The sequence below is a fragment of the Rhinolophus sinicus genome, chromosome 1, assembly GCF_057876585.1.
Source record: "Rhinolophus sinicus isolate RSI-liver-muscle chromosome 1, RSI-T2T, whole genome shotgun sequence".
NCBI lineage: Eukaryota > Metazoa > Chordata > Mammalia > Chiroptera > Rhinolophidae > Rhinolophus > Rhinolophus sinicus.
Genome location: NC_142501.1, coordinates 104,800,092 through 104,826,908, shown reverse-complemented (window position 1 = coordinate 104,826,908; position 26,817 = coordinate 104,800,092). Strand labels below are relative to the sequence as shown.

General features: G+C 38.1%; 1 protein-coding gene across 1 annotated transcript in view; it reads right to left on the bottom strand.

The window, feature by feature from the left end:
• Positions 1 to 26,817, bottom strand: part of LOC148759148 (ankyrin repeat domain-containing protein 26-like) — a 119,658-nt gene that overhangs the window by 5,165 nt on the left and 87,676 nt on the right. The window contains exons 9-15 of the mRNA XM_088793084.1: positions 11,806 to 11,944; positions 10,560 to 10,630; positions 9,268 to 9,405; positions 6,893 to 7,852; positions 5,391 to 5,540; positions 2,208 to 2,278; positions 1,774 to 1,867 (exon numbers count right to left, since the gene is read on the bottom strand). Of these exons, the coding sequence (XP_088649210.1) occupies positions 1,774 to 1,867; positions 2,208 to 2,278; positions 5,391 to 5,540; positions 6,893 to 7,852; positions 9,268 to 9,405; positions 10,560 to 10,630; positions 11,806 to 11,944 (1,623 nt within the window). The remainder of the gene's footprint in view (positions 1 to 1,773; positions 1,868 to 2,207; positions 2,279 to 5,390; positions 5,541 to 6,892; positions 7,853 to 9,267; positions 9,406 to 10,559; positions 10,631 to 11,805; positions 11,945 to 26,817) is intronic.

Here is a 26,817-nt window from a genome sequence, read left to right as displayed (position 1 = left end):
AGAAAGAATGGATTCTACAAGCACCTCTGTGTGGGAGAAAGCTCCCCTCCAGCCGTCAACCTAAAGCCAGAAAACGTATTTCCTTTCCTTATGTCCCTGACATCTTTTGAACTACTGCCCAGAGTTGGAGCTCAGAGCAAGTGAGTCCCTCAGTTAGTAATCCCATTCCCAAGTCCTTTAAGAGAATTGACTGGGACTCTAGCCATCCTTCATCTCACCCAGCCACTGGTTTCCACACCCAGAAGTTATGGGGACATCTCTCTCCAGCACTGGAATCCTGGGCTAGGATGCCTGGTGTGGAGCTGGGACCACTTGCACCTCCAGGTGGACCACCGCATCCACGATATCCCTCCCGATTTTTAACAGTCAAACAGGGGTCTGGCATCAGCTTGTTCTGTTTTTCTGCCCCTCCTACCAGTTTCGAGGTGACTTCTTCTGTATGTCCTTAGTGGTAGGACGACTTTGGTTGAACTAGACTTCAGGTGATGCTCAGTGATGATTGTTCTGTAGTTTAGTTGTAATTTTGATGTGGTCATGAGAGGAGGCAAGCATGGCATTTACCTACTCTGCTATCTAGACCACAAATCCCCAATTTTTCAATTTTTGATACCTTAATAGATTTCTTTATAAAACTGCCATGTGACAACTCCTGGAACTAACATTCACGTAAGACTCCTTTTCAACACATTATCATGTCACTCATATGAAAAGTATGCTAACGTAATGTGACTTAATTGACAAGAAGTCTAGACAAAAATTTTTTTCAAAGTTTCTTTGGCCACAAAAAGGACCATCAGCACAATCTTCTGTTTCCCTTGATGGGCATGTCTGTCTAATGAAATTGCTTAGACCTGGCTACTGTGACTGAAATACACCAGCTGGAAGGTACATCTACGTCATTGGTCCACCACAGGGGTCACAATGCGATCTTAGGATGGGAAATCCTAGGGAGCCTCTCCTCCAGAGGACAGGAGGATGTCAGGGGAATGTTGTTCTGCTTAGGAAATAGTGATACAGTTTTCCCTGTCCATCGGGAAATTGTCATCCTGGATGACACATCAATCTTTTCTGACATCGAACTGTTAAATCTTTAAAAGCGTATGATTAACTCAAGTGAATGGAAAAAGATTAGTTTCTAAACTTGCAAAGCTAGGAGCACTATGTTACTATGTAAGGCCTTGATTGGACATTCATTTCTACTTTTACACTTGCATCTGTTTTCTTTTTCAAAATCCAACAAAGAGAAAAGTATATTCTTTTCAGGAAACATTTGCACAATGACCCAGTATTCTTTAATGATGAAGAAAACAAATTAGAACATTAAAAGTAATTTGTTCTCCAAATCTCACTAAAGGGTTTACATTTCAAGGGAAATTCAGAATTCTGGATCAAATCCTTACTCAAATGCCTGGACTCAAACAGATATTTGTAGTCCGATGTTTGTGACAGCATAATTAGCAACAGCCAAAAGTTGAAAAAACCCAAATGTTGGACAAACGAAACGATAAATGAAACGTGGTATACATCAAATATTGCCTTTAGACTATCGCAATCTTTTTTTATAAAATTCTTACCACAAAAATCATTAATTTTATGAACTGAGATTTCTTTCTCTGTGGAGAGGAATTACATTACTCCCAGCAAGTAGTATCAACATGGATACGGTACTTTTATTAACGAGACTGTTCTTATTGTCTAAAATAGTATTATATGCTACTATGACAGACATAAAAATTCCTTTGCAGTATGACAGAAATGAAGAGACTAACTTACCAAGCTTGTACCTGACAGGTTCCTGTGAAGGTGTTCGATTATGCCCTCTAGCTTTTTATTTATCGTTTTTATGACAGCATTTTGAGTTTCAAGCCTAAAGTGAATATTTTGACATAATTATTCTCACACATTGACTTTAAAGCATACCACATAATCTCTGAACAAATATCTGAAGGTGCAACTACATAAAATCTTACAAATTCAAAAGCGCATGATTTGGCAATTGTGCCATTTTTCTAGTTGTGAATTGTGGATAATGTGCAAAAGTAGAGATAATGTACACAAATTACTCTTTTCAAGGTAGCTCAAAGCTGACATTTTGACCCAGCTTCACACTCATGTGTTTATTGTTATAACTGATCTAATTGTCATAATACACTACACGTCTGCTTTATAAATACTCAAGGTACTTTCTGTGCTGCTTTAAATTATACCTTTGCACATGATCTTGGATCTTCTTGGTACATTGCGCATCCTCTGCATGTCGGGCACTTGCTTCTTGCTGCTAAAATAAAGAAAAAGTGATGTTGAAGTACTGATGATCTATGACATCTGACAATTAAGTTCGCAAACTTGTTGTATGATGTTGCTCCCCTTTTTTTTTATATGTGTGAGGGATTGTTCATTATGAATTTCCACCAACTGGACAAACAGTTAACCAAGTTTACTCTTTGGAAGTGCTGAAACGGTTGTGTGAAAAAGTTAAGACGGCCTGAACTTTTAGCCAACGACTCATTGCTCTTGTATCACGACAATGCACCAGCTCACATGGCACTGTCCGTGAGGGAGATTTTAGCCTGTAAACAAATAACTGTATTACAACACCCTCCCTACTCTCCTGATCTGGGCCCCAATGACTAAATATGTCATTACCCAAAGATAAAGAAAATATGGAAAGGAAGACTATTTGATGACATTCAGGACATCAAGGGTAATATGATGACAGCAATGATGGCCATTCCAGAAAAAGAGTTCCCAAATTGCTTTGAACTGTTAACTAGGTGGTGGCAGCGGTGCATAGCTTCCCAAAGGGACCTTTGTGACTGTAGTCATATTCAGCAAGGAGGTATGTAGCACTTTTTCTAGAATGAGTTCTCACACTTAATTATCATACCTTGTAGTACAAATGACCTGAGAAGTCACACATACTGTATTCCAAGCATCCCATCAACTCTAATTTTAAATATTCACATACGTGAATTACCAGCCTATTCCAGGGAGTTTGAAAGCTAACAGGCTACTCTTGGGGGCAGTCAGACAGTTCATGGAATAGTTTGAGGGGCAGTAATTAAACAAGAGCAAAATGCCTGGGCTTTTATCCCAAGTCCATCAGTTATTAGCTGGGTGACCTTGAGCAAAATACTTAAATTTTTTGGGTCTCAGTTTCTTCATGTATAAAATGAGACAATAGTGGCATCTACCTCACTGGGATATGGGGAAGATTAAATTAGGGAACATATGTAATAGAAAAGGACACGGCACACAGTAAAATCAAAGGGTTTGCAGTTAGCATTATTAGTGTTGCTGTATTTTAAGTTCTAATACAATTTGATATTTTACACAGATGGGATGCCAATGGAAGTGGTCTGTTACACCAGTTACAGTGAAATCATTCATCAAACTATTGGCAATGTCAGCAAATGGGGGGCATTAAGCCCGGAATAGAACCCCAGTACTAAAATCCTTTTACCAATTCCACTAGCCAACAGTACATTTTCTCTGCTTGTAATAATTTATACGTTACTATGTCTCTGTACCACTCAGTGGGTAATGAGTAAGGACTGCAATGCAAATACCACCTCCTGGATTGAGCATACAATTTACATGGCCATGAGAGGCAGGGTAAAGCCACTGACATGGAAATAACGGACTCTAGTGCCAAACCCAACTTCCCAAATCAATTCATTCCCAGCAACTGATTAGGTTGGGATGTGTTAGCAAGCACTCAGAAGAGTAGATGAAAGCACCATGCTCTGGCAGATCAGAAAAGGCATCCTCAGAACTGTACAGTAAGAACGTGCTATCAATCTGTACACCCTGTCTGGCTGCAGAGAGGAAGGGCTGGTTCCCTGTTATTTTATTTTTTTTATTTTCATGGAGGGGGGAAAACGACCATTTCATTGAACAATTTTCTATTAGATTCGTGCTTTCAATTTTATACATAATTGTGAGAAATACTTTCAGAATACAAGTTTAATTATATCAATGTCTCCAAGGGGAAGTATTGGTTTGGTATAAAATATTTAATTTTATCCTAACAACTGTTAAAGAAAACATTTTCAATTTATGCAAGGATAGGTGCCATCATATCAAATACTATTTCCCCTTAGACAAACTTATACTTAGAAAGACAGAATTCTCTTTCATGAAAAATTAAAACTATGTCAAATTTTGGGCTTGATTGCTCTGCACAGACTATCTGACAAGTTCTGAGGAACATGAGTTCAATGAGAATTGGAACAGTCAGAGAAAGCTTCACGGAGAGGTGAGACTGGGAGCGAGAAATCCGGGGGCAGGGAAAGAAATCAAAACATTGGCTCCCCCATAGCTTGTAAACTCGTGTTCATAGCAGAATTATTAACAGTCAAAAAGTGGAAACAACACAAAGTCCCATCAACTGATGAATGGGTAAGTATTTTGTCCACAAAGTGAAGTAATGTTGGGCAATAGGAAGAAATAGCTAACAATTGATATGTGCCACAACACGGTTGAACCCTGGAAATGAGATGTTACGTGAAAGAAGCCAGTCACAAAGGACCTCGTATCTTGTGATTCCATTTACATGAAACATCCAAAATAGGCAAATCTATAGAGACAGAAAGTAGATTGGCGGTTGCCTGAGGCTGGGAGAGACAGGAAGACGGGTGACAGCTAAGTGATGTGGGGTTTCTTTTGGGGGTCATGGAAATGTTCTATAATTGTGGTGATAGTTCCACAATTCTCTGAATGTAACAAGAGACATTGAATTGTATATTTTAAATGGCTGAAATATGATATGGGAATTGCATCCCAATGAAGATTAAAAAGAAAAAAAACAATAGTAAATCTAGATTATTTTCTTAATTCTCTATTGTGGGTGTGCATAATATAATGATCTACGTATTTCTATACTTTTAAAATATTTCTAAAATGAAAACAAAATGAAGGAAATGCCTACTTCAACTGGTTTGTATAATGAACTTTCTGTACAAGTCAGTCTGAAGTCCATGAAACATATGCCAATGCTGTAACCGTTCACAAAAGCGATGATAAGAAATAAGACAAATGTCTGAATTGTGCTAGTAAACATTATCTTCTGATCTTAAATGGCTGCTCATCGTGGTCATGGAGCTATCACTACAAAAGATTGTTTAGTAGGAAAAAAGTCTCTCGATTTCTATGAGGAACTCTGCCTATTTCTCAACGTTACCAAGGGTATAGACTACAAACACATACAATGCAAATAGCAGGATGGAAGCCAGAATTTAAGGAAGAAGTGCATTATAAAGATAATAAAATTATAATAAATTAAGTACAAGGAAAACACAAAAGAGAGCTGCCTTGAAAATCAGCATCCTAAAACACTTTATATTAATCAACTATCGATGAACTGTTGACAGGTTACATTTCACACATACCTGACTTGGGAGTTGCTCTAATGTCTTGAAATCCTGCGTCTCAGCTTCTGAATTCATATGCTGATGTGATCTAACCTGCAGTGAAGCCTCTGACTTAGGCAGTTTTTTTATGGTGTCCGGTAGCTCTCGTTGAAGTTGTCTCCCAACCACCTAGGAAGATGATTCTGTTAGTGATTTTATAATCCCATCTATTAAATTACGTTAAAATTCGCTAACTCTAACATATTAATACAATACATAGCTTGAAAAAGATCACCCCACGCATCAGTTCACCTTCTTTTCTTCTTTTGGACAAATTCTGTTTACTGAATCTGGGTAAGACACAGAAGGTGTGATCCTGCTGCCCACTCACTATTACGTAGGTTACTTGAACAACAGATTCAGCTCCACTCTCCACTTCCCCTGATGAAGCTGCAAAGCTTAACAATCTCCTGACATCTCAAGGGGAGCTAGGTATGTCGGTGGGACTAGTGGTAGTCAATTCTACATTGTGGAATGTTTTCCCCCTTTTTTATCACAGGTTTAAATTGACTTCACAGGTCCTCACGTATGCAGTCCACTGCTCACAACCTTCCAACAGATTCCTGTATCTTAGAAGAAAAGCGACTCATTCCACTGGTCTTCAGGGCCCCAGGTAACACGGCCTGGACCTCCCTTCCTGCTACACATGAATCCTGCCACCTCTCACTCGTCTGAAAATGGAGACCCAATGCCAAATTAATAAATCAGAGACCGCTGCAATTCTCTTTGAAATGGACAAACTTATGTCCAAATGATAGTAAATGGGCCTTGCGATGAGAAATAAGAATTTGTAAAAATATTCAGAGACTATTATTCATAGCAGTGGGAAGATTACATCAAGTAGAGTTTTGATAGAACTCCTCACATTTGTCCCAAATTATGATTTAATGAAAAATTAGCTGCCTTTAAAGAGGTCACAGTTCATAAGAATACATTATTTGAGACTGAAATAGTTCCAATTTATATCAAATTGACATGAATAAAAACAAAATTATACCAACTAAAATGTGGAAGAAACTACTGAGGGAAAGGGACAGCATCTACACTTCAGTTCATGGGGGAAATCTAGAATTAACTGTCTAGGTAATCCACTTAATTGAACCCTCATCTCTAAAAACTCTGTTTGCATAGGAGCATTTCCATTTATCTGCTTCATAATGGTACTGCAATGTGGTAACAGAAAGATGAAAATTATTAGTGAAGCGGTCTAAGACTAAATCATTCATATCAATGTGTATCTATTAATAATTTATACCTTAAAATTTCATAGTCAACACAATGCCTTACTCACAGGAAAGCACCTCACAGGTCTAAGTTTTATTGGCTGGATACAATGTATGCTTTTAAGCTGTTAGAGCAAATACATTTGTAATCTATGTATGTTTAATATTCAGCTAGTTTGCAACATTTAGCCATCATCAAATATTTGAACACTGAATTTTCTTTCAGGAAATTTGAAAACTATCTTTCTGGATACTTACTTCTCTTTCTGATTTATCCTTTTCATACTGGCATATTCTTCCTTCCAATTGATTCAATTTGTTGACTGCCTCCTTATGTCTCTCTTTCCCAATACGATCTTGTTTTTCAAATACAGCTTGAAGCGCTTTTTTGAGCTGCTGAAGCTGCTCTTGAATATTCATTCCTGAGTTTTCATTATTGTCACTTTTGTTGAACGCATCACCCAGTTGCCGTGGAAGAAGCATCTTTCCACTTTGCAGGTCAGAACCTTTCTCCTTTGGGGATTCCGGCTCTCCAGTATATGTGCTCACTTTTCCTTGTTTTCTTTGATGCATGTGTTCAATGTCCTCCTCTTGACACTGAGTTTGGTTTGGGTCTTTCAGTACAGGTTCAAAAACCAATGTCCTTTCTCTGACAGCATATCTTGTGTGAGGGAGCTCTGTGTCTAAGCTATTGGATTTACTTTGAGCTTTAGAAAGTTGCTGAAAAAGAATCTCAGTGTTTTCTTTTAGGTTACACCTAGCAAACCTGATTTTGTCCATGAAATGCAAGCATTCATCTCTTAATCCCTGGAAAGCATTTCGTAGGTGTCTTATTAATTGCTTATAAAGCTCATAATGATGGAGAGAAGCACTAGCCAGCATATAAAGGTCGGATTCCGCTTCTATTTTCAATCTTTCTTTGCTTCGACTTTCATTCTCCAGTTGAGAGTTCAGCATTGTATTCTCGGCTGTTGGAACATTAAGCTGTCTGTTATATTCAAATATTGTTTTTGTTAGTGTTTTGTCATTCAGTTTTATCGTCTTTTGAAGACGGTCATCCTTTTGTTTTACATTTGCAGTGTCCTCAAAGTATTTTTTTTCCATTTCCTGATTCTGAGGTTTCAGTGTGTCCAGTTGCAGTCTTAGTATGGCGATTTCATCCCGCATCATCTGATTTTCACGCAACAGGTCTTTTTCTTTTTCGTAACTCTCAGAAACCTAAGTAAAACAAAGGAGACTTGTAGCTAGCACTCAATGAAACGGCATATCATGATATCGTCTGAAATTAAAGAAGAACCTAAATGTTTATATAATGAAAAGGTTGCAATAAGTGGATATCCCATTGGAAAAATACAACATTGAATGCAAACCTCCAACTTTATACAAGCATAAATTCCCCAAAGTTAAAAAAAAATTTAATGTAAGATGCTGAATCCATGAAAGTGAAAAAGAGAACTTTAAAATCATAAGAGAATTTTAAGAGTCTCAGAACTGGAAAGGCAGCAAACCCAGAAGGCATGAAATAAAAGAGTAAGAAGTTTGACTACATTTTAAAATAGAGGTTACCGTCTGAATATACACCTATCCCACAGTAAGAGTATTCACTCTGCATATATTTGGACTGATTACATTTCCTAGAATTCTTTTTCCAAGAATACTCAAAATATATTTTACTTTTCTAATATTTTCAGAGTCACCTATGAGATTAAATCTACTAATCACTGATAAATCTAGGCATTGCGCTAAGCACTTCTTTATACATCAATGAACTCATTTCGTTATCACAATCTCGAACAGAATGATTAAAAAGAGGAGCAAGGTCAGGATTTTCCCCAGGACTTTGGACTCTACAATAGTATGCTTGCTGCTCTTCTAGTGTAAACATATAAATTCAAAAGACGCCTTAGATTTCAAAATACTCAGGGAAAATAAGCTAAAAATTATAGAGCTCTTCTTAGAAAATAGTGAGATTATTTGCTGCTGCAATAAGTGTTATTTCCCTTTCATGATGTTGAAAGGAGAAATAAATGTGAAATAGGGGAAAATACACTGACTTCTTTGAATAAAATACTCACCGCTAAATTATCACTAAGTATGTATCGTGGCATCCAATATCTTCAAAAGTTCCTAGTACTGAAGTAGGACTCTACTGGGAGCAAATTGTTACTTTTCTCAAAAGCAGGACAAGGAGATCTAAAAGACGGTCTCTGACCTGGCTATGCTTCTACTCCTTACAATCAGTGGAAGTGAAAACTAACCTCTCTGCTAACACAGCAAGGGGATGAAATCCCTGCCTCAAACTGAAACTTCTGTTCTCAGTAGCAATAGATTTGAGATTGTAAAAAGCTCATTGATCCACGTAAAAAGTATTGAAAGCCTCCCCTATAGATGAGACATTGGGAACGTCACTACTTGATTGTTGGACATAAATGGATTTCAGTCCAGAATATCATTTATTGTAATGGACGGATAATCTCACTTCCCCTAAAATACACACACACACACACACACACACACACACACACACACACCTTTAACATCCTCTAGAATTCCCATAGGTACAACATTGGTTTTCAAAATATGTCCATACACAAATACGCACACACATATTTGAAAATAACTAAACAAAATACCTCAGAATTCATTTTCTTAAGATTTATTTTTGTCTCCTTTTGTTGTTGAAGGCAATTGGTCAGAATTGCATCTTCTAATATTCTGTTGTCCTGTTCTTGAGAAAGTGGCCTCTGCGTGTCGTTTTCCTTTTGTACAACCTAGAGAATCGAATAGGAACAAAGAAAAATTAGAATGTAACTAAAATTTAACTGTCAAAAATCTTAATCTACGTTTACTTATTCCTAAATTATTGGATTGTAACTAGAGAGTGAAAAATAAGTTGCCTTAGTCTAAATTAGAAGAAAAACATGAACCCGCAAAACTAATTTTGTCACCGTTTGCACTAAACAATCGCTTATATGTTAAACCCACCCCAAAAATGAAATAGTAAATGATTTTTAATGTCACAGAGGCTTCCTCACTTAAAATAGTTCACCACACCACATCTTAAATAGTGAGCCCCTATAGTGAATTTAAGAATATCTTTTAAAGATTAATAACTGGAGAATAGGCAAACTTTAATTAGGAGCCCACATCATTAACATCAATCAGTAAGAGAAGTAAATTCCTACATATTAATACAAATTATACACTATGATAGTGTTATACATTGACATAGTTATCTGTTGCATCCAATTCTAACTTATTCAACACCCACTAATAAGAGCAGATCAAAAATTAAGTCACATTTACTGATTTCCTACACTGAAATGAAAGGAATTAGAAAGTTATTGTTTGTGCCCTAATAACCAAAGGTCCCATCCTGGAAGGCGTGATTCTCTTAAAAGTCAGTTGAGTTGATTGCATGACCCCATTCTCTCTCTGAATGTAGACTCAGACGTCCATTACACAGAGGTCACAAGGAAGAATCCATCTCTAACCTTGGCCTTAGTGACAAGCCATAGGGAACTGCACATTTTGAACCACTGACTCCTTTCACGTGAGCCCGAATCAGTGGCCATCATTTTCACATGGTTCATAATTTCAACTGTCTCATCACGTGATTCAATATTTGATGTTACTTTCTTTGTTATGTAAGGGAGTTATAAAAATTAAAGGAGCAAACAATATTCAGGACTTTATTATTATTATTTTTTGCCTCAATTCAAGGATAAAGTTGAGCTGTGAATATGTATAGATGCTAACAATATTTTAAGTTTTCTAACTAGTTCAAATGTTATACATATCATTCAATTATGACCGTGTGACTCGAAAAGGCTAGCTTGAAAGGTAATTTCAATTGGACTCTATTATATTATTAAAGCACAGAAAACCATATTATACTAGAAATTTAAGCTTAATTTTTACATACACGTGTGTAGTTCTTTTCATTTCCATCAAGCCTCGCCTGCCCTTCCTCCGATGTCATTCCTAGGTGTTGTCCTGCTGACAAGTCTACATATTAGTTAAAACGAACTACTTAGAACAGTCAGATAAAAGCTATCATCTTTATAGATACAGAAAATAACATCTTATCAATTGAGAGTTCAAATTAAGCGTAATCTTTTCCTGAATACTTTACTTTACTTAAGAAATACTTCTAATTAGCTCACACTTCAACAAACCATTTGGGTAATATGTCACAAAGTAAAAGGCATACAAACGTGTCAAAAATGAATCCACCAATTCATTCATTGAACATCGATGGAAAAACAATCAGAAACAAAACGCAATTTAGAAATACAGGACAAACATATCGAATCGCACTATATACTCTGTTCTCTACCTCGTAATTGTACCTTTTGAACAACACCCTAAGATTCAACTGCAACGTCACTCATTGTTTCCACAATGACTGTTACTTCTGATGCATTTATCTGTGTACACCCTTACTTATAGCTGAAATGTTTTCCTCTACTATTCTGAAAATTTCTTTTCACCATTGAGGATTCAGCACTGGGGTTTAAGGAAGAAGGGAGAGAAGAGGAGACAGACTGCGGACACAGCTGAGAAGGAAGTGCTATGCACTAAATTCTCAATGAATCCCAATACTGCTGCAAAAGTCAATTCTAAACTATATAATGCCATAGAAAATCCAAGAAATATTTGGTTGTTGGTTTCAAAGGTGCTTTTTCAGTTACATCGAATAAAGTTATAACCAATACTTGTGAATGCCGAGCTATAAAACTAAAGCTAAAAAACTGTTTTGTTTCACTAGGCAATCTTTAGATCTTTCTGAAGTTTGCCCATCTGGTCCCTATGTGGTACATATAATCCTGCTGCCCACTCCCCAGTGTACGCTAAATACTAGTCTAAAGGAAATCACCCTTTCACCTCATTCTCTTTCTTATTTCCATATGTTACTGTGCTTCAGGAAGAATGCCAATGTCTTGCTAAAAGTCATTCTGTTTGGTTGTAAGTTGCATAAACAGAGTAAACGTCAAGTAGATTTTGCCACAAAATGACTGTTGGAAAGTCAGAACTATGATGGGGCTACATAGAGGTGGGCTGGGGTTGAACACTTTCTGTATCTTTATTTCCTTCTTTGCTTTCTCTGTTTTCTGGCAGCGGTGATTCACACAAGTCATGGAGCCTATGATTACCTAACAGAAACACACCTACAATCTGACTCTTTCGTTTGTCTATTACGGTCATCTGTCCAAACTCTGTGGATGCTGACAGAGGTTTGCTCATTGAGTGTGATGCAAACGGCCTTTTATCACCAACTTTCCAATCCCCGGATCTTTGAGAAGTTCCATGATCGAAATTCAAAGAAGTAGCATTCCATTTGGAAGAAGCTGAAAATAAAGTTTTCATTTATTAGGAGGTAAAAATAACACAAAGTTGACCATCTTGAAAAACTTCCTTTTTCAGAGAAGCGGCCCCACGTCCTCCTTTTCCCCGAACACACTACTCCTTCCGAGCACATTTTATTTTAAGTGTCCTATATTGCCATTCTCATAGGCAAGTTTAATTCATTATTGTCACTCAGCAATTTCTATTATGTAATGTGTTTCCAATTAAAGCTTTCCTTAATAGTTAACATGGTGCCGGATGTGAATTTTTTTGTCGTTCTCAAAAGTCATGTCTAACCACTTATCTTAAGTTCAAATATGTGTGACAAACATGGGATTAGAAAAAAAGCTTTTAAAGCGTGGTACTATTACAAATTAGAAACTACTTATTATAAGAAAATAGTCTTTTCTAAATGCTTCAAGATCTTCAGAATTCATTTTTTAACCCTTCCATAAACAGAAATTCATATGACAAATGACAGACTTGGGTGACTTTGTTGTTTCCAAGTAAAAATACGATCAAACTAGGTCCACACTAGCTCCAAGGAGTACAGTGAACTATGAGACAGAAAATGAATATATAGCAAACTTATTTTCCTTTTGCTTTTTAAACAAAATTCTCACCTTAAATCTTAAAGACAAGTGAAAGAAAACCACAACTGTAGAAGAGAAGCTTTAAAACTGTTTTATCACTTCACAACCAGGGAGCCCGTATATCATTTAAAACAGTAGTTTCCAATGTCCTGTGAGAATCCCTAAAGTCCCAAGATCAGTCAGTCGAGGGGCCCGAAAAGGTCAAAACTATTTTCACAGAAACACTGACTGTCATTGGCCATTTTCACTCTCATTCTCTTCTAAGTGTACAGTAGAGTTCTCCACAGCCGTGATATCACAGCTCTGATGGTAACATCATAGGTCTGATGGTGACTGGCTCGTAGCTCTAATGGCTCAAGGAATGCATGCCTGTGTGTGCTCGTATTTTAAAATTTTCAGGTTTTAAGTCTAATATTGTAACTATCAATGGAGACCACCGACAAAAGAAAATACTTTGGAATTCTCAATAAGTTTTAATAGCATAAAAGAATCCCGGGGCACAAAAGATTCAGAATTACTGTTTTCAAAGACTGTGTCTACCAGATATTCATTACTATTAATTACTTCTCTCATTTTTAATAATCAAAGACTCCATAAGTTCATGTACACGCACAGCCAGTGTCTGCTCATCAGAACATCTGGTTGGCTTAAGAGCATCAGTGTTACAACACTAAGAGGAAGTAAAGTTAAAACGCAATTGACATGGTAGCGACTGAGGCTTACTCTGGGCAAACGTCAAAATTCAAATAACCATTTGGAAACCCTGGAAATATCTTCCAGTGTGATAATTAACCCCTGAGAACCCCTAATAAGCACAGGGGTTCCAAACTGGGACTTTTTGGGGTATCGAAACAAGAGGAGAAACATTTTAGTGAAGTCACACTTTTAAAATCTCATTTTCTTATTCCTGTCAATGTCTTTTCTCTCAAACTTCGATAGCAACAATGACATCACGTTACTTATGTCAAATCCTTCAATTAAATTTGTAACAAAAAAAAGGAATGAGGAAGAGAAGATTGCACGCATGCCAAATGTCCGCGCGTACTGCTTCCCAAAATTAAATTGGTGTTACAAAGTGCACCTGGTCTGCAGGGTTGCGCACCGTACTTTCCTACAGCTTCCTCAGGAACAGGATCTTCCACTTCAATGCTGGTCTGAAGGGGTTAGGAAACAAGATGATTAGTAACTCATGGACACTTCATACCATCTCTAGTTAATAATTCAGGATGAAAATGTTAAAAAGTTCTTACCTCCAAGAAAAGCATTTTTTGAAAAATATGTATCTAAGGAAATATTAGGTTGGTGCAAATGTAATTGCAATTTTGCAATTTGTTCTTCACCTTTGAAACCCCAATTACTTTCGCAACAACCTAATACTTTGATGAGTGCACTTGATATAACCGTTACATATTTCTAATCACAGCTTTGTTTTTTAGTGCTAAAACAAGATACTTGCTTGACATGGTAAGAAACCTTGGTGTATGTCCAGCTGAGTCTAAACAGAACATTTTAGAACCTACTTCATCTAGGTCCACAAGAGCTAGGAGAAACCGAACTGTTATTTGACAAAAATTTTGATAGAAAAAATCATTGACCCAAGTGGCAAAGAGATAAGAAAAACTTTTCATTATATTATGTGTCAATAAATAATAGGAAAAATGATATATATAGTTATGCAACTTTTCAAAAAAGTATAATAATTTGTAATCAGGGAAAAATAAGAACATTTACTTATTATAATCATCTAAAATGTACCAGACACTTACCATGCACATTTTACTTCTTTCCCACACAAAACAACAAGTATAAAAATGGGTTGATGATGGTTACCCCACTTCCTCTTCCTGGCCATTCCAAGACGTTAGAATACAATGATGGACAGGTGCGATCCATTGCAGTCTCTGTCCAGCAGGTTTTGCTTCTAGATCTTCACACGACTGGCTCCTTCTCATGCTTCACTTGGCAGTTTTTGTCACACTCACAAAGATCTTTCCTGACCACTGATATTCCACTCCCACTCCTATTCCAACTACAACCATGCCCGACCCCCGACAATATTCTTTAACCCAGCATTCTCCATTCTCCTTAAATGACGCAGATATAGTGACTTATAATGGACTGTCGTTCACTTGTTTTTCTGCTTGTACAGCTACAGCTGTCCCCTGAACTTCTCCAGTCAGTGTCTAACTGCCCAGCACACAGCTGGTATCCAACTAGAAATTTACTCAAGGTGAAAACATTGAGCTCGCACCAACAAAGCCTCAAGTACCAAAACACTACACATCTACAGGGTATTGCCAATCACAGTTTCTGAAACTTAACATCCCCCAGGTTAGAAATCCACATGCCCCTTCTAACTTTTCCACTCTGTTCTTGACACTACTGCCATTGGATTGTCCTACAGGTTTACAAAAAGTGTCCCCGATATTTAATAAGTCGCTGCATCTCACTGTGATCATTGTGTTTTACATTCTATAGCACCCTTTACAGTTTTCGAAGTGTTTTCACATTTGTTACCACATTTGTGCATTCCACATACCTCAAAGGTAGTCATTAGTACCATTATGACAAATGAGGGCACTGACATCCGACAGGTTAAGAAGGAGTTGCCCCAAGACCCCACAGCTAGCAAGTGACCCATGCAGGATTCTACTGTGTTCTTATCGTCAAACGCAGTGTCTATGCCAGTAGGCAGCAGTTGCCTATATCAGAAGATCACACTCCTCCTGTCTCTTTCAACAGCTGTCACCTCACATTAGCTCATCATTACATTGTACTTCTATTACTACAAGTACAGTTGCCATCAAGTTACTCAATGCATGCTATTTTAACTGAACAAGACAGTTGTTACATAGTAAAGCAGTGCTCAGCCAAATTGTTGTTAGTGTAATCCAACATATTATTAGTATTCACCATGCTTTTCCTACCATAGAAAAGTTCCTTGCAGATCTATTTGACAATACAAATATAATAATACTTTGATGTCCCAGACATTATGCTTAAAAGTTCCGAGTTACAAACAAACCCTACAATCCAAATTCTTCCTTTCTGAATTTCATTAGGATACTTACACATCCACAGAACGCACAATATCATGCATTTGGGCATAGTTCGAGCTGGAATAATTCTTTAGCTTTTAGGTAAACTTCACTTCAGAACCCAAACTGATTCCTTATGACTTGGAAGCCTACGTGTTTTATACTATTCCCAAGATTCTGTAGCTATTGAGTTACCCATCCAGGATTCCATTCTGTTCTTTCCTCAAACACAGTGCATATACCATTAGGCTGCAGTTGCCTATATCAGAAGATCACACCTTTCTTATCTCTTTCGACAGCTGTCACCTCGCATCAGCTCACCATTACTTTGTACTTGTACTACTACAAGTATGGTTCCTAGCAAGATACTCAATGCATGCTGTTTTAATTGAACAAGACAGTTGTCCTGTATTAAAACAGCGCTCAGCTGATTACTGTTAGTATAATCCTACGTATTAGTACTATTCAGTATGCTCTTCCTTCATTGCAGCGGTTTCTTGCAGATCTATCTGACATTACAAATATAATAATACTTTGGTGTCCCAGGCATTATCTTCTCAAGTTCCAAATTATAAAAACACCCTACAATCCAAACTCTTTCTTTCTGAAACTCATTAGGACATTTCCACATCTACAAAAACCGCAGAGTCATGCATTTGGGTATAGGTCGACCGGGGATAATTCTTTACCTTTTAGGTAAACTTCACTTCAGATCCCAAACTGACTCCTTAAGACTTGGAAGCCTTAGTGTTTTATACTATTCTACACTGACTTCCTAAAGTGAAACTTGCAAGTTAGCAGAATTGTACTACGCTGTATTATTAGATTAACCACATAGCTAGTTTATTAATTATAGGATAAACCATCAAAAAATGATTTGTATGGGGAAATGCAGAGGTGAGAAAGTAAAGTCAAAGCACACCCTTTTCGTTTTAACATCACAGAATGGTGATTTTGTAAATAACATTGATAATAATAATAATTCTGAAAGACAGTACCTCAGAATCCCAAGGTGATTCTTCATCTTCATCTTGTCCTAATCCTAATGATGACTTTTTAACTATAAAATGGAGTCACAGGTACATTAATTTGAACGTATATTACTGTGCATTTTAAATACACATTCAGTCATGCTTATTTCCATAAAAGTAATAGCAGAAAAGAATTTCAGGGGGTCGAAGCGTTTGCAAGAAGAAGCAGTTGTTAATAGTGGGGATACTTTTGCAAAAAAAGATAGGAAAGAATGCTTAAAAGAAGTGAATATCACATTTGGGTCGACACATGTTAGATTTGTTTATAGCAGAGCTTAAGCTAGAAAGAATTCATAGATAGTCACTAAATTACCACGTATATTATCCTGGTGTGCACTGTCAACACAAGTCAAATTATCATTGTTTGTTTGGTCTTGTGGAGCACTTTCAATAATAGCCACACGATTTTCTCTTTTTCCAATTGCCGGCTTGGTTGCTTCTTTCTAGTAAAAAAAAAAAAAAAGAAAGAAAAACCCAACTTCAGAAAACATCATATTCATTTACTCGTTCACTCACTCACTCAGTCCATCCATCGCTGGGACAAGAAAACTTTACTGTAGGCAACAAATCATAGGCACAGACCCAGGGGAAGCTGGAAATACAAATGAAACATTTTGTCCTACATTCTAGTAGGAGTAGAGATATTATAATACATGAAAAAATAAGAACAGAAAAGTACCGCTCGCTGCTTGTACACCTGAAGTGAATAAAGTATCGTAAGGACATAACATAAAAGAGAGAACAATCAGTTGTACCCGGCAAGCTCAGCAGATGCGGCAAAGATAGGGCTGCATCTCGACAGTTATACGAGGGCTGAGGGAAGGCATGAAGGGGAATCCAGAAGGGCAGAGGGAGCAAAAGCCTGAGGATGAAAACAACATGTTGCAAGTGAGGGCCGCAAAGGGATGGGGTAAGCCTGGAACACTGAGAATGGGATGGAGATACCGCTGCCATTTCAGAACCAAATCAAAGAAGGCACGTGTCATGCTAGCATATGAATTTTACCCTCACATACTGGGGAGTCACCCAGTAAGCAGAGGTGTTGCATCATCACAATTCTGTTTTAAGACAGTCAATAAGGCCGCAACTTATGCTATTGAGGACCTCCGTTTCTTTCTAGTATCCTATGCATCATCCTGTCTTGCGTCACAGCATAGCCTCTCCCAGGGGCCTCCAAACCCACAAAGGCAGCTACCAAAAGTAGGTCACTTTCTGGCTTCTACTGGGTGGCTCCGGGTTGGGCACAAGCAGCAGCTGACCTGGGCCTGCCCCACAGCCCCTCCCAAGAGGCCCCAAATCCAACACACCTGGTGATCAGCTTCAGCAACACCAGAACAACACCCAATTAGCTCCACAAATGGCACGCCCAAGCCATGGACTGAGCAGACACCGGAGCCCTGCTACAGCCGATCCCACTCTGTGACGTCAGCCCACACACATCAGCTCATCTACTGTAGTCACAGCCAGTCGTCCTGAGCGTCCATTCCACACACTGATGCGCCAACAGCAATAAGGCTCAAGTACAACAGGAGGGCACACACCACCCACACGAGCTTCTGGAACTCCTGGCTCCGGTGACCAGGGAGACTGTACCACTGGACACACAGGACACCTGTTATATGAGCCAATGCTGCCAAGATGAGGAGAATTAGCAGATCTACATAATACATAGAAACAAACACAGAGAGGCAGTGAAAAAACAAGAGAGAAAGAAACATTTCCCTAATGAAAGAACAGGATAAAACTCTAGAAAAAGAGGTAAACCAAATGGACACATACCAGATACAGAGTTTAAAACACTAGTTATAAGGATGCAAGATGAAATGAGGGGAAGAATCCATAAAGTAGGTAAAACTTCAACAGAGAGACAGCAAATATAAAAAAGACATAGAAATCCTTAAAAAAAAAAGTCTGAAATGAAAAATACAGTATTAAAATGAATAATTTATAGATGGAATCAGCAGCACATTTGGTGAAACAGAGGTTCCAATAGTGATTTGGTAGACAAGGTAGCAGAAAACACCCAATCAGAACAGAAAAAAAATGAACATAAATAAAAAATAAATAAAACAGAAAATACTTTCAGGGATGTCTGGGACAACATCAAGTGTAACAACATTCGTAAGGCTATCGAAAGGAGAAGAAGGAGAGAGAGCACGAATTGAAAACCTAGTGGTTGTTGAGTTTCATGAGTTCTTTGAATATTTTGGAGATTAGTCCCTTATCGGAGGCACTGTTTGCAGAAATCTTCTGCCATTCAGTTGGTTGCCTCTTTATTTTGTCGATGGTTTCTTTTGCTGTGCAGAAGCTTTTAAGTTTCATATAGTGCCATTCGTTTATTTTAGCTTTTACTTCCCTTGCCTTTGGAGTCAAATTCATAAAATGCTCTTTGAACCCAAGGTCCATAAGTTTAGTACCTATGTTTTTTTCTATGCAGTTTATTGTGTCAGGTCTTATGCTTAAGTCTTTGATCCATTTTGAATTAATTTTGGTACATGGTGACAGATAGCAGTGCAGTTTCATTCTTTCGCACGTGGCTATCCAATTCTCCCAGCACCACTTATTGAAGAGGCTGTCTTTCCTCTATTGTATGTTTTTAGCTTCTTTGTCAAAATTGTCTGTCCACATTTAAGTGGTTTTATTTCTGCGTTCTCAAGTCTATTCCGTTGGTCTCTGTGTCTGTTTTCCTGCCAAGACCATGCTGTTTTGATGATTGTAGCCCTGTAGTACAAGCTAAAGTCAGGGCGTGTCTTACCTCTAGTATTGTTCTTTTTTCTTAAGATTGCTTTGGCTATTCGGGGTCTTTTGTGGTTCCAAACAAATCTGATGATATTTTTGTTCTATTTCTTTAAAAATGCCATTGGGACTTTGATGGGGATTGCATTAAATCTGTATATTGCAGTCCGAATGGCTATCATCAGCAAGTCAAACACTAACAAGTGTTGGAGAGGCTGTGGAGAAAAAGGAACCCTCATACACTGTTGGTGGGAATGCAGACTGGTGCAGCCGTTATGGAAGGCAGTGTGGAGGTTCCTCAAAAAATTATGAATAGAATTACCGTACGACCCAGGAATCCCTCTCCTGGGTATCTACCCCAAAAATCTGAGAACATTTATACATAAAGACACGTGTGCCCCAGTGTTCACTGCAGCTTTGTTTACGGTGGCTAAGGCATGGAAACAACCAAAATGTCCTTCGATAGATGAATGGATAAAGAAGTTGTGGTATATATACACAATGGAATACTATTCAGCGGTAAGAAAAGATGATATAGGAACATTTGTGACAACATGGATGGATCTTGAGAGTATAATGTTAAGCGAATAAGTCAGACAGAAAAAGCAGAGAACCATATGATTTCACTGATATGTGGTATATAAACCAAAAACAACAAAAGAACAAGACAAACAAAGGAGAAACAAAAACTCATAGACACAGACAATAGTTTAGTGGTTACCAGAGGGTAAGGGGGTGGGGGTTGGGAGGAGAGGGTAAGGGGGATCAAATATATGGTGATGGAAGGAGAACTGACTCTGGGTGGTGAACACACAATGGGATTTATACATGATGTAATACGGAATTGTACTCCTGAAATCCATGTAATTTTACTAACAATTGTCACCGCAATAAATTAAAAAAAGAAAGAAAACCTATCAGAATACATAATGATGGAAACCTTTCCTAACCTGGAGAAGGAAATAGACACACAAGCGTAGGAAACACAAAAGTTCCAAACAAAATGAACCCAAATAGGCCCACACCAAAACATATCATAATTAAAATTCCAAAGGGTTAGGACACGGAGAGAATATTAAAACCGTCAAGAGAAAAGTAGTTAGTCATGTACAATGGAGATCGCATAAGATTGTCAGGTGATCTCTCAAGAGAAAATCTGCAAGTCAGAAGAGATTGGCAAGAAATATTGAAAGTGATGAAAAGCTATAATCTACAACCAAGATTACTGTTACTGTATCTGGCAAGGCTCTCGTTTAGAATCAATGGAGAGGTAAAAACTTGCCAGAGAAAAAGACGATGGCGTTCAGCACCAACAAACCAATATTACAAGAAATGTGAAACGACAACTTGAAAAAAGAACAAGACACAGAAGAAGAAGGAGAAGGAGGAGGAGGAGGAGGAGAAAGAGGAGGAAGAGAAAGAGAAGAAGGAGAAGAAGGAAGAAAAGAAAGAGGAGGAGGAGGAGAAACAGGAGAATGAGGACGAAGAGGAGGAGAAGAAATATGGATAATAAAATGGCAATAATTACATACGTGTAACAATTACTTTAATACAAATACGTTACATGCTCCAGAGACGACCTAACGTGGCTGAATGGATAGGACTTCAAGACCCATATATATGACATCAAACTGAAACAGTTTTGCACAGCAATAGAAACCATCAACAAAATGAAAACACGACTGGACGAATGGGAGAAGATATTTGCCAATCATATATCAGAGGAAGGGTTGATATCCAAAACATATAAGGAACTCAGAAAACGTAACACCGAAAGACAAACAATGCAATTACAAAATCAGAAGAGTACCTGAATAGACTTTTCTCCAAAGAGCTCACACAGATAGCCAAGAGACATACGACACCATGCTCAGTGCACTAATCATTAGAGCAATGCAAATTAAATACACAATCAGCTATCACCTCACAACTGTCTGAATCGCCATCATCAATAAATCAACAAACAACAAGTGTTGGTGAGGATGTGAAGGGAACCCCCCGTGCACTGTTGGTATGACCGCAAATCCGGCCAGCCACAATGGAAAACAATATGGAAGTTCCTCAAGAATTTGAAAATAGAACTACCATGTGGCACAGCAATCCCACTTCTGAGTTTTTCTCCGCAGAAATCCAAAACACTCCTTTGAAAACATGTATGCATCTGTATGGTCCTTGTCGCATTATTTACAATACTCCAGATAAAGAAGCAACCGAAGTATCCATCGTCTTGGATAAACAAGAAGTGCTACATATATACAACAACATACTACTTGGCTGTAACAAAGAATAAAATCTTACCATTTGTGACAACGTGCGTGCACCTACAGGGTATTATTCGAAGTGAAATAAGTTAGACAGAGAAACGCAAATACCACATGGTTTCACTTATCGGTGATATGTAAAAATAAATAAAAACATAAATGAACATAGAAAAAAGAAACAAACTCATAGATGCAGAGAACTAACTGATCATTGCCCAGAGGGAAGAGTGTTGGGGAGCAACTTGAAAAGGTAAAAGGATTAAGAAGTACACACTGGCAGTTATAAAACAGTCATGTAGCTGTCAAGGACAGCACACAGAATACAGGAAATAACATTGTAATAACTAAGTAGGGTATCAGGGATTCCACACTAATCGGAGCACCAGTTTACACATTATATAAATGCCTAACCACTATGCTGTACGCCTGAGGCTGACATCATATTGAATGTCAACTGTAACAGAAATGAAACATTTTACATCTATAAAGAAAACTAAAAACTTTCTGAAGCTTGATATTTCATTACATGGTTTTTAAGAATCTCTGCTTTTGACCAGAGTAAAGAAAGCACCCTGTCTTTTGCAGACACGGATCCTTTCTTTACTTTGGTCAATGCGTCATGGACAATGGGCATAGGACCTCACGGACATGTTTTATAGGGAGCAGACGAGAGCATCATGAGCTTTGGAGCCAAGTGCATTTTGGATCAAACCCTCAACCTTCTCCCTGGCTACTGCAACACATGCTACCTAGACTGACTTGGTCTCCACTTCCTTATCTCTGAAGATGAGGATTCCCTTCCTTGCCAAGGCTATTCTGAGAAGTAAATGAGATCGTGCTTGTTACAGAATAGGTACTCAACAAGTGTTGATTTGACGATGGAGTATGTCAGCATATCAGTTGAATGAAAATCTGTGTCACTATTGCATATATGGGCCGAGGAGCCCACGGATCAAATACCATGTAATCAAATACGCCATTAAAACACAAAACTTGAAAAAAAAAAGATCTCTGTTTTTCAAATTGGTTATTATTTTATGCAAAACATGTACTCTTCAATTAGATGAAGATATTTAAATATATTCCCAAAGCAATGATTTAGAATATAGTGGAATCCTTTTGTTATACGAGTTTTGAGATAGAGAACATGAATTCTAAACTTTCAAAAATTCTACAATTATTAAGTCTAAATGAGGAACCTAGTATACCGGAAACTAATATAAAATAATACGGATTGTCAACGGAATGTAAGTGAAAAAAAAATGAAATGAAGAAAACACTCCCTCCTAACAAGTATACCATACCAACATACAAAGCGTAATAAAATAAACCCATATGTCATATACTATCTAGTTTTAAAACTGAAAGGTACCAGGAAGAGTTCATGACTATTACAATGAGTACCTGAATCCATTCAAGATTTCATTCAGGTACGAGTATGATAAAAGTCATGCTGGTATAACGTAAAAGTCACATTAAGAATCCTTACCGTTACCCAAATTGCATAGCTCCGTCACGGTGGGAAAACTCCCTATCGAATTTTACTATCACTATACATTTCCCAGCCCTTCTTTTTCTCAGCCCCCATCTTTGATACTTACTAAAGTTAAAAAAACAACAACAAAACAATGCAGCATCAAATGGTCACATGTTATAAAATGGTTCATGCTGAGGAATTTTCCATGACAAACATAGAACAATGATAGGTAGACCACAACTAAATTTTACAAGTCATTGCTACACAAAACTAAATTCAGAGCAAAACAGTTAATTTCACACAGGAGCCTTTTACCTTGGTATTAACATCGAAGAGCCATTCCTCTGATATAGGCCATGAATCATTATTGCCAGTTTCGCGGGAAAGACTTTAGGGTAAAGATAACAAAAACAAGTGAATTCATTTCTTGACAAAAGCAACAACAACAACAAAAGGAGTAAAAGGTCAGCTATCTGCATATGAAATATAGTCTCTTGATATAATTAAAAATTAGATGATATGCTAGAAAAGCTATTAGCTACCTATTTCTGCCTCCACCACTCCCAACTCATGCAATATTTAATGAAGATACACTCTAAGTTTCCATAACAAAGAATGACAGCCAATATGTTGGCAACACCTGAGAGTATGTTGTTTTCACCAAAAGTCCTGAAGGCTGAATTCAAAACGCAAATAATAGCTGACATAAATGGAACCTGAACTGGGACAAAAGCAGTGAGCTAAATCAAGTTAGAAAGATACACTGACCCTTCTCCATGGTCTGTCCCTGGTTCAAAGATTAATCTGTGTGAGAAAAATGGCAGTCTTGCTTCTTTAACGTAGAAAGCAGTTATTAAATCGCGCCATTCATTCCTTTCACCCTGAAACACTACAATCAGTTCCCTGAAATGTGTGAAATGTTTGCAAGTTACACGTACAACAGTCAAAGAACAAATAAGTATGTTCTTAGCCTCCCCACTCCCAGACCACTTGTCCTCACAGCTTCCTGGCAATCTCCAACCTTGAAAACTTCAGCCTAAGAAGGCATAGACTCCTGAAACAAGGATGGGCTCAAATGACCCACAGTAGGAGTTGTCCATTTCCCTGTTCCTGGAAAATAAGCTAAGTGGAGCCTCGGTCATCCACTCCCAACATAGTCATGTTACCACCTACCCAACTCCATTACTGTTTTCACAATCAGTCCTATCTCTGCCCAGCCCTCCATATCCATGGGAAGGACATCAGTGCATCGGGAAAAGAGGTGGAAGTGACGAAACACCTGCGGTGGGCCATGGGTCTATATAGTTCAGCAATCTGCAGTGCCTTTCGACTCGAGGGGACCCGCTCTGTAATTTCGGGTGCTGGTGGATGATACCATATTCCTACTTGCTATAAAGAGAATGTTTCCAGAGGCTCAAAGGTTTAATATGTTTTCATACAAATCTTAAAGAATGCTGGTTCCTCCAATTCAACAAACAAAAAAGCAGCAACCTGTTCAGGACGCCCTTGAACCCCTTACTTTAATCTGCTTTTTTAGACAACTACCAACATCCTCTTTCCTTCTTTCTTGTAATTTCTCTTTATCTTGTCATACCCTACCATTCTGATCTCTTTTCCCCTATCTGATCTCTGATCTCTATTCTAAAATCCTTATTCCTACTCCAACCCAGTGTTGGTCCTATTGAAACTTGGATTCCGCTGCTAATTCCATTCCTTTCCATAATTAAAACACTCACCCAAAGGATGATAAAGAAGGAAGCGTACTGGACTTAGAAACCTACACTTCATCTCATTTCATCACTCACTGTACTCAAGTAAGTCACATAATCTCTTTGAGTTCAAACTCCTCATGAGATCAACCACTTGACCAAAACATTAATGGCAGCATGAAGTACTAGGGGGTGTTTTGAATTAATTAATTGCTAACATTCCTTCAACACCTGGAATTCTATGGACTTTTGATTCTCTCTAGAAAAACGGAGAACACTTAGCTGGCAGAAGTGGAAAAACAACAACAGAACAACAGCAACAAAAAACCCTGAGAAAAGCAGTGAAAAAGATAAAAAAATCATGGAAAGTCATCGAAGAAAGAAGAGAGACTCTGGATAAAAAGAAAAAAACTTCCTAGAACAAGGGAAAGGTATTAGCCAGAAGAGAAACACAGGCTGAGACATCAGTAAGTAGAGAAATCAATTGGAAATATCATCTCAATTTGTGCTGCAGTAACACAACATGATCTATACATAGATGTTCTTCACTTACAGAACAACGATTCGTCCCAAGAAGGCTACATCGCATTATACCTGAAAACACTTGCCTGATTAGGTCTTGCTTATGCACAACCTGTGGTTCTGTGGCCACAGCGAACTGAGATCTGCCTTAAACACTGATGGTGAAAACAAGGTTCTCGTGACTGCTGCAATTGTGGAGTACATTAACACAAGAGCTTGCGCTCACTGGGCTTGGGAGGACACTTCTCAATCAGTGTTAACACGTCACTAAACGGGACTCTCTGAGTCCACCTGACTTGCACCTGAACCTTGAATCCAGACCTGTCCAGGCACTTCTCAGTACAGGCTGAGGGACAAGAGAAGGGACTTGGGAAGCCAAGCAGGCCGAAGGTCACATCACGGGTCAGCCACTTGGTAACTATGGTACCAGGGGTCAATTAATCCACCTCCCGGAACCACACACGTGTAATGAATACAAACTAGGCCGAACAGCACAGCTACTTTGCAAAGTTACTGTGCCGACGACCTGAGAGAACCAATGTTAGGCACATAGTATAGGGCCTAATCCAGAGCAGAAAGAACACTCATTAAAGCTTACTGGCTTCTCTCTGAAGTCTCTTAGTTAACATGCAATTTTAGAAATCCATAAAATCCTACCTGCTCACAGGGTCACATTTAGAACACTCATCCACTGTTAAAGAAAAAATTCAAATACATTGTAAATACACAACAGAAAAACACACAACTTTGAAAGCGTCAGATTGAAGTGACATAAAAATACTTCTTTGGGGCAACCCCTGAAGGCTATAGTAGGGTGAATATTAATGATACAAGTGGTGGGCAATTTATACGTGAAGCGCTTTTACTTCCCCTGCTATACATCTGTGTGTATATAAAAATACATATATACATACACACACATACATACATACACATATACACGTATATGTATGTATGTATGTACCTATATATGTGTATAGGTATACATACATACTCCCCAGTGTACGCTAAATACTAGTCTAAATGGAATCATACTTTCTCCTTATTCCCTTTCTTATTTCCTTATGTTACCGTGATTGAGGAAGAATGCCAATGTCTCGCTAAAAGGTATTCTATTTGGCTGTAACTTGCCTAAACAGAGTAAACATAAGGCAGATTTTGCTACAAAATGACTGTAGGAAATTCAGAACTACGATCAACCTACACAGAGGTAGGCTAGGGTTGAACTCTCTGTTTTTGTATTTCCTTCTTTGCTTTCTCTGTTATCTTGTAGCTGTGATTCACGCAATTCATGGAGCGTAGAAGTACGTAAGAAAAACACACCTCCAATCTGAGTCTTTCGTTTGTCTATTACGGTCATCTGTCCAAACTCTGTGGATGCTGACAGAGGTTTGCTCCTTGAGTGTGTGGCAAATGGCCGTTTATCACCAAATTTCGAATCCCCGGATCTTTGAGAAGTTCCATGAT